The following is an 8,774-nucleotide window of genomic DNA, read 5'->3' on the forward strand; positions in this document are numbered from 1 at the left end:
CAGTGGTGCAGATTCCTAAACAAATCTGCAGTTAATCAAATTATGTTCAACCAATTGACACTCAGTGAACCTGGGGCCCCTCTGGGTCTGGGGCCCCAGGAGCAGCTGACTGCTCTGACCGATCAGTAATCCAACCTTAGTGGCCGACGCTGGCCCATATAAGGCTGATGGATCAGTGTTGGTCCGCAGAACTGGACGGGTGTACATGGACTGATGATGGTCCATCAGAACCCGCCCTGGATCAGCCCACTCTTCCACCTCAGGAACCTAACAACCCGGACCCGAACCTTTTCCTGCACTGTCACATACTGTGTTTGCAGTCGCCCTCGTTGTGTCACTTTCCCTGGAGGCAAACTTTCATTTAGCACCGTGTTATGATCGGTACAAACATTTATTCAAAGTCAAACTCATCCTCAAACTGTTCAAAGAACAAAAACAAAAAACCCAAAACTGAATGCAGGTTAGGATTTATTTCATGATGCTCCTGCAGTGCAGGGGGGCTGGGTGCTGTTCAGTGCTAACATCAAATGGTATCAGTCAACCAACAAAAAAACAAAAAGAAAGAAAGCAAGTGAGAAAAATGTGTCCATTCAAACCATCACAGCTCCACACAACCTGAATCTACACGCTCAGCAGACAGAGAAACGCAGCAGGGAGGCAGAGCCTGGTTCTGTCCTGATACCTGTTACATATTTTATAAAACAGCGCGGAGGGACATGAAGAGCTCGGCTTTTCCGAACAGTTACACATAATGAATGTGTCTCTCATCGTGACGGTAAGAGGCGCTTTCTCCTGGGCGGCAAATGGACCTGAAACGCTGAAGTGAAACGCTGCACTCAGTCCGGATCCACATTCCGGATCCTCGGTTCACAGCGAGCCGACGGAGCCCGGTTTGAATTGACGGACGTCCGCGGCAGCCAATCAGCGCTCGCCGTGCGCCAAAGCCCTATTTATTCCACCCGGCCGACCAATCGGAGTCGTCCTCGGAAGCCGAGTGCGTCATCAGAGTAGAATGTGAATGTGGGCTGCCCGTTAGCGGACCACACTCTGCTCCCATCCCCCACCCCGAGCGAGCAATGGCGGCTGCGTTTTAGCCGCTTTGTTCTCCTCATGTTCAGCTTGTAAAAGCCATGTGTTCAAAACTGGGTAAGGAAAAATACGTGTTTGCCCTTGTGTTTCATAAGAATGCGCGTCAGTTCATGAGCACATTATAATTTCTCGCACTTCTCATCGCATGTCTGTTATGTCGCACTGCTTTTTTTTTCCCTCCTCCACGGCGGGGCATTTCTCTGTGGGCTCTAACAATGGAGACGGAAGAAATGAGGCCAGCAGCAGTGAAGTGCAGCCGCTCACAGAACCTGCCTGTACACACGCTGACCCGGCACCGAACCGGCTCCTGTATGTTCTGTTCGGGGATGGCTGTGTGTTTATTTGTGCATCGACCTTGGCGCACAAATTTATGGGCTGTTATGTAAAAAAAAAACAAAAAAAAACTCAAGAGTGTCAAGTGCGCACATAGAGATGAGTGAGGGAGTTTCAAACATGGACGCCGGGAAGGGGAGGGGCGAGCAGTGGACGATGAAGGGCCACGATGAGACATGGCGGCGGTGCTCCACATTCACGCTCTCCTCCTGCGGACGGTGTTTATGTGGCGGGAGAAGGTGCTACAGCAGCGTTATAAAGCTTTAATCCACTAACATCGACCGTACCGTCGAAGTTTAGCCCCCCTCCACCGAAAAACGGGTTTAGCTGTATTCCCTGGTTACCTCGGTGGGCGGGAGAAGCGGACCGTAGTCGCCGCTTGACTCGACCAAACGAATATCAATCAATCAAACTGTGACACTACGTCAAACGAAGCGCTGCCTGCTTTGATGTACTCGGTGCGTGGCTCGGTGTTAACGTAAAGGTTCTCGGTTTCACCGTGTCCACGCGCGGCTACCGCCGAGCACCGGCTCGGTTTCGTTGGGTTTAACCGGGCCGGATTATTGTTTTAGCGGAGAAAGGACGGTTGCAGCGGCGGACAGGAGGGGGCGTGGCGTCCGGGTTTAGAAATTCTATCCATTGTTCCACTCCAACGCGCGAAGAGAACACCTCTGTGGAGCCCGCAGCCAATCAGCGGCCGCCGAGCTCCCGTAGACTCCGCCCAGCAGCCTATATTAAAGGCTCGGCCGTGAGCAGCATTGGCCACTGGCACAACATAATACTGATTGATCCGCAGAGCGAGGAGAGGGATTTACTTTATTCAACCTTTCATTTCAGCCGTCCTTTATTTTATTGAACTAAAACAATGGCAGACACACAAGTTGACTCCGGCTCGGATATTTCTGCCAAGGTAAGCCGCCTCACACCTTCACCGGGGCCGCCTCAGCTGAAAAACCTTTTCCAGGCTGTAACCTAGATTTTAAAAACCTTGGTCGTCGCTTCGCGCTCATTCGGACTCGGTGAAGTCGGAGCCTGTCGGACAAACCGGAGGAGGCGGAGGGGAGGGGGGTCAAACAGAAGAAAAGAGCCGGTGTTTACGTCTTTTTCTCTAAACTCTGATGGAAAACATCGGTAGAATAAAGCGGGAGTCTCAGCACCGCATCATGGAAACAGGCTGCGTTTCCAGCGCCGCGTCTCATTGTCCGGAGAGTTAGAGTCTGCGCGGGTTCTTTGTTTATACAAGCGGCTCGGTTCTTCTCTCGGAAACACGCACAGCAGGTCCGAACCCGGAGACTAACGCACATCACCCCCTCCGGCTCACGCTCCGCGGCTCTTCTCGCTGAATTGACGCGCCTATTCGAACATTTGTTCCCCGTCTTTCATGCTGCTCCATGCGAATTAGTTCAAAGCGAAGCCCGCGTCCGGCAGGAACGCGGCGCTTTATCCCGGTGGTTTTATTAATAGAGCGATAACGAGCTGCGGGAGCTGAGCGGCGGAGTAAATGGGATTTCGTGAGGCTCCAGCTGGGTTTGCAGAGTGAAGTTGGTCCGTTTGAATGGAGGACGGAGCGGCAGGCGGGCGGTGCGTAATTCACACCAATGTCAACTTTCGGGGCTCCGCTTCCACTGAAATGTGTCAGTGGCTCCGTTTTTAAAAGGCACCGGGGGGCCAGGCTGCGCCGTCCGACCCGGTTTGTTTACCGACACAGGAAGGTCGGTGCTGCTGCTTATTCAGCCTCCGTTTACCGGAGAGAGACTCTCACACTGATCCGCGGCTTCCGCTTTTTCTTCAGTATTTTTGGAGCATGTTTGCAGGGCGCGTTTCTGTCTCAGGGGAAAAGTTTTTCTCTCGTTTTTTGTAATGCAGCCCACTTCTCTGTGTGTGTGTGTGTGTGTGTGTGTGTGTGTGTGTGTGTGTGTGTGTGTGCGTGCGTGTGTGTGCGTGTGTGTGCGCGTGCGTGTGTTGGCCGGGCTGTGGAGGTGTGATGTGACGGTGCTGGTTTTCCCCTCTTTGTGATCCGTCGCCGTTTGGGCTTTCTCCTTCTATCCGACCACCTTTGTGCTTTTCTACATGTTAATTTCCGTCCAGTTGGACTTTGGATCATATTGGGTAAAACTTTAATAGCCCCCGCGGGGGTGGGGGGTGGTGGGGGGGACTGGTCTCCGCAGCAGCAGTGGGGGAGAATCGGATCCAGTCTTTAGATAATGAGCGCAGCAGCGGGCCGCGGAGCTGAATAATTAGGAGTGATTGTAACAAATGAACATATGGACAAGGTGCAGAGGGAAAAGTTGGGGCCCGGTGTTCGAGCCGCTGATCCGGGATCTGTTCAGCGCTCTATTTATAGCAGTGGAGCATTTTTACGCACAGTCGGTGAGTGAGCGGAGCCTCATCTGAACCCCGCCGATGCTCCTGAACAGCTTAATGGATTTTACCCACTAAGATTATGACAAGCAATTAATCAATAACGGTATATGCTGGATGTGCGAGGCGCGTGTGCAGCGGGGACAACAGGCGGTGAACGGACGGCGTCGACAAAACGAGGAAACCGAGCGCTATTAATAGGCTCGGCGGCCGGTTTTCCGGTGTGAGCGGGGAGAAAAAAGCCCCGGAGGTGTCTGCGGCGGCGGGTTCGTGGGCCCCGGCCCCGCCGCGCCGCCGTGTTCTCGCTTTCCTCGCCTGCCATGTGTCGTCTTCTATTGTCCTTTCCAGCCTCCGTTACAACAAGCGGCCAACAGCAGCGTGCGTCGCGCTCACCGCCTCCTCCTCCTCCATCACCACCTCCCCCTCTCCTCCCCCTGCTCCTGCGCCCTCCTGTGTTATTTTAAACGGAGCGGTGCATCCTGGGTATTGCAGTGCCTCTCCCGGGCGTGTCTCGTGACATATGGCGGCGACGGCAGCCCGCAGAAGACTACAATACCCAGGGTGCCCCGGGGGCCACATCAAAGTATCAGGTTACAACACATTAGAGGGGGGGGGGGGGTCTGCAGAGACCAATATGGTGTTTAAATAGGAGGCTTCATTCTGACAGAAGGGCTGAGGATCATGCAGCTAACTAGGCCAGAGAGCAGAGGGGCAGGTAGCTGCAGCCTGGAGAAGCTTTCAGACATCAGCATTTATATTTTTCATCATTTCAATTTTCTGTTTCTAATGTTTGTTCTGGTTTCCATAAGGATCTGAAGGAGAAGAAGCTGGTGGAGGAGAAGGAGAACGGCAAAGATGCTGCCACCAACGGAAAGGTAACCTCAGGTGTTTCTCAGGTGTTTCTCAGGTGCTCTCAGCTCCTGGCTGAGGCTAACAGCTGCTTTAAAGTTCCCCGTGTTGTGTGGTTTCCAGGAGAACGAGGTGAACGGCGAGCCCGAGGTAGATGATGAAGAGGACGAGGAGGTGGATGAGGAAGACGAGGAAGATGATGGAGAAGGTAGCTGCACGGTTTTTGTTTTCTCGTCGTGTTGTTTCTCAGAACCGACAAAAGCCTCATTCTTCTCATCCTTCATCCTGTAGGTGACGAGGAAGATGAGGAGGAAGATGAGGACGACATTGATGGCGGCACGAAACGGGCAGCTGAGGATGACGAGGATGACGACGAGGTGAGGCGCCGACACCCACATGTCTGAGCGAGCGATGGGGCAGTGAGCTCACAGAGTAACCCTCTGACCGCCGTCTTCTGTTCTCTCCTTTCAGGACGACATCGAAACCAAGAAGCAGAAAACCGACGACGACGATTGATGCGTTTCCCCCGCGCCATCCTGCTGAACCACTTCCTGATTCTTCACCTCTGACTGTTTTTGAATGTCACAGGTGGAGGGGCTGGAGGACTGATTTAAAGGAAAAAATAATAATAAAAAAATCCAACATGGTCATTAGCAAGTAGAGTTCAACAAACATCACCACGTCCACACACTCAGTCTCAGTCTCCCCTCAAAGCTGCAAAACAAATTTTCTAGAGGAACCCGCCACCACATCGACGCAGAAATCAGGCTTCAACACCAACAACACCAACGGAGAATTTGTTTGTATTTTTATTTACATTTTATATTTTTGTACATATTGTTAGGAGGGGGTCAGTTTCTCTCTCGGCAGCGATCTCGTCAGACCAAATCGGTGCTTCTTTAACGAAAGATTTTACTTGGTTGACCATGTTACGATATCTCAACAGATGCTAGAAAAAAACGTTAAAAAAAAGTTAAAAAACATGAAAGACAACCTCTTAAGCCGTTGAACTCAGAGCATTCCAGTAAATTTAATGTATGTACTTTAGCTGTACCATAACTAGTTTGTTTGTATGGGAGGGTAAGGCCAAAGAAAAGAGCCTCTTTTCTTTTTCCTTTTCTTTTGTTTTTGTCAGCGACTTTTTGTTTTTTGACGGCCTGTTTTGATGTATGTGCGAAGTTTGTTGTTTGACAATAAACCGGACTTTTATTTTGTGAGTTGTACTTTTTATCTCTGCTTGTTTTTTTACTTCCTTCTCAGCGGCCACACGGCGAAGACGCTCGGGTACAGGTGAGCTCGCAGGGCGTCTTTAACGGGGTCAGAGGTCACTGGAAATATTTTATGTTTATTCTTCACACTTTCCTCTAATCACTTTTTCTTGAGAAGGTTTTATGGTGTATTTGACATTGTACTGGTTCTTCAGGAGCTTTAGTGATAACTGTAGGTGAGTGACCAGTATCACACTTTCTCACTGTGTTCATCTGTTCACAGCTACAGTTACAGATGGAAAACGTCTTATAAAATATAGTTTCATATTTAAAAGTGGCCACACATTACTGTGTTAGATTGGATTGAACTTTATTGCACAGACAATAACGTGCAGCGTTTAACCAGCAGTGAAATGCAGAGTAACACGTGTCACTGATGCTCACGTTCATAAAGAGGATCTGAAACAGGAGAGAGTGAGAGAGACAGAGGAGGTGGAGGAGTGAGCTGTTTCCAGACTGATGTAGATCCAGGACAAACATGACGGAGCCTGAACGAGTGCAGGAAGATCTGATCTCTGTTGAGTCATGTCAGCGAGAGCGTCCACACACACACAGGGTCACAGGTGTGAACTGACCTCTGCTGCTGTGTGATCACACCTCCTTCTGTTTCTGTAGCTTTGTTTACGGATCTTTGTTTGTTTATTTGTTCATTTGTTATATTCATCCATCAGCAAAGATGATATCACAGCAGGAGATTCTATTAAATTATATTATATAATAAAACAAACATATGTCTAATATTTCTGCAGAGATATTTTCAATATATATAGTTTCATTTTCAGTTTTATTATTATATTTAATATTATTATATAACTTGTTATACTCATTAAAAAATGTTTTTTTTCTATTTGTAAGTGCATTTTCAAATTATTCTTTAAAATATAAATCTTTTCTTTAAGTTATTAAATGTTTCATTAACATTTTAAACAAAAACTATTTCTTGGCATTTTTATGTATTTCATAAGTAAGTTTTATTATTATTGTTATTATTGTTGTGTCATTGTTATTTCTTAACTAAACCAGATTAAATTGTAAAAATACCAGTGACGGCAGCAGGTTCAGCTCGTCTGGTTCCAGTCTCCTGACAGGTCCATGTTACTGTCATGTTCATGTGTGAGGCTCAGTCTGCTGCAGCTTTAAGACCAGATCAGATCTGTGAGCTGAAAACCTAAAATCCTTCTTACCTCAGCAGGTGGTTTGGGAGCTGAGAGCAGCCGGTCCCTGCCGAGCTCACATGGTTCATCCCAAAGCAGAGGAGCAGGCTCAGGGAGCGATCCATTCCTGCAGGACGGGGGGGACACAGTGTCCTGCATGTGCTCTGCCGTGGACTCTGCAGGAGGTCACTGAGGTCAGAGCAGCTTCTGCAAAGTAAGGAGCGTCCACTGCAACACCCTCTGCACCGTACCTGCTGGTACAGGTAACATCATCATCATCATCATCATCATCATCATTAATCACTGAGTGAAGAACATCAGCAGACGTGAGTCTCAGGTCTTCACAGAGACAGTGGTCTGTAAATTATTCTGATGCTTTGACATTGGACAATTATTCCAAACTAACAGTTTGAGGAGTATAAGGGACATTAAAGGTCTGAGTGTGTTTCACAGTTAATGTAGCTCTGCTCTCTGTTAAAATCCAGAATGAAGTGACCCCGCCTTCAGCTGATGGTGGACGTGTTCTCCGATGTATTTCAGCCAAACTTACACTGAAAGGTTTGTCTGCACAGCTAATTTAACCTGACACAGACTTTCCCTTCTACTGGAATGAATTACTTTACTTTAATGTCTAAAAACAGTCAAATTGTTAGAAAACATCAGAATCTGTCTTTAAAACATCCAGTATGTGTGATGTCTGTGCAACAGGACGATGTAAAACCCTTTGTGTCATTAAAATCCTCCACTTCTCAGAAATGTGGACGGGGACGTGACTTCTGGGACCGAACCTGTGGGTAAACATAAACCTGGTGGTGGTGTCACAGACAGTTTCACACAGTGGGATCAGAGCAGAGGCTGAGTCTCTGTGTCAGAACAGACGATCACGTGTCTCCATCACAGTCTTTGTCAGTCAAAATGTTTGAGGCAGTTGTGTAGTTTTGCTGCTGGTTGTTGTCTTTGTGTGCAGATTGTGTGTCCATGAACTCTGTGTGAAGAACACAAACTCTGCCCCGGTGCTTCACTGCCCCCGTGTGTCCAGGCTCTGAGTTGCATGTTGTTTCCTGCAGCTTGTGTCAAAACAAAACTGGAATCAATCAATAGATAAATAAATAAAAATCCAGGCTTATCAGCACAGACTGGAAACTGATCAAAGGTCTACTGGTGCAGAGCTGCCAGACTGGGAAACTCTTTATCTAACTGGGAGCAGAAAACATGTTCAGTGAAAGGTAAAGGCAGAACAGTGTGACTGTATCAGTGTTACTGTATCACACTGTGCAGTGTTTATAATGAGTGGAGGCTCCTTCCAATTCTATTCATGTTTAAAATGTTTTTATTGTCTGTCATTTTGATTCATGACCTGGTTTTTGTCATATTATTGTTTATTATATCCACAAAACACAAAAAGGAAAAAAATTGAACTTCTTGTTGTCAAATGTAACCCTGCAAAATCTGAGTAAATAAAATAACAGTAATAATAATAATCCTCGCTGTTATGTTGAATTCACGTTCTGTAAAACTGAACTTTAGTTTCAGTTGTGACAGCACGTTGTGTTAAAGCTCATCACTGATAAACAGGTGAAGGACGAGAACGAGGAACGTTCTGCAGTGTTGTGGAAACGTTTGTGAGCTTTAACAGGAAGTACAACAAAAACAAACAAACAAAAAAAAAGGAAAATAAATTCAGATTAAATGACACTAACTTTAATTTGAAAAACAAAAA

General features: G+C 47.6%; 1 protein-coding gene across 1 annotated transcript; it reads left to right on the plus strand.

Annotated features, from left to right (window-relative positions):
* Window positions 1-2,170: 2,170 nt before the first annotated feature.
* Window positions 2,171-5,855, plus strand: ptmab (prothymosin alpha b). The gene is made up of 5 exons (XM_041055861.1): window positions 2,171-2,332; window positions 4,593-4,658; window positions 4,756-4,840; window positions 4,924-5,009; window positions 5,104-5,855. The coding sequence occupies exons 1-5, from the start codon at window positions 2,288-2,290 to the stop codon at window positions 5,146-5,148; spliced, it is 327 nt and encodes a 108-aa protein (XP_040911795.1). The 5' UTR covers window positions 2,171-2,287; the 3' UTR covers window positions 5,149-5,855.
* The last annotated feature ends 2,919 nt before the right edge of the window (window positions 5,856-8,774 follow it).

Source organism: Toxotes jaculatrix, chromosome 14, assembly GCF_017976425.1.
Source record: "Toxotes jaculatrix isolate fToxJac2 chromosome 14, fToxJac2.pri, whole genome shotgun sequence".
NCBI classification, from domain to species: domain Eukaryota; kingdom Metazoa; phylum Chordata; class Actinopteri; family Toxotidae; genus Toxotes; species Toxotes jaculatrix.

Excerpts from the sequence above, each read along its gene's own strand:
- ptmab (XM_041055861.1), top strand. The coding sequence starts at position 2,288 with ATGGCAGACACACAAGTTGACTCCGGCTCGGATATTTCTGCCAAG. Across the intron at positions 4,841-4,923 it reads CGAGGAAGATGATGGAGAAG|GTGACGAGGAAGATGAGGAG; the intron begins GTAGCTGCACGG and ends TTCATCCTGTAG. Across the intron at positions 5,010-5,103 it reads ATGACGAGGATGACGACGAG|GACGACATCGAAACCAAGAA; the intron begins GTGAGGCGCCGA and ends CTCTCCTTTCAG.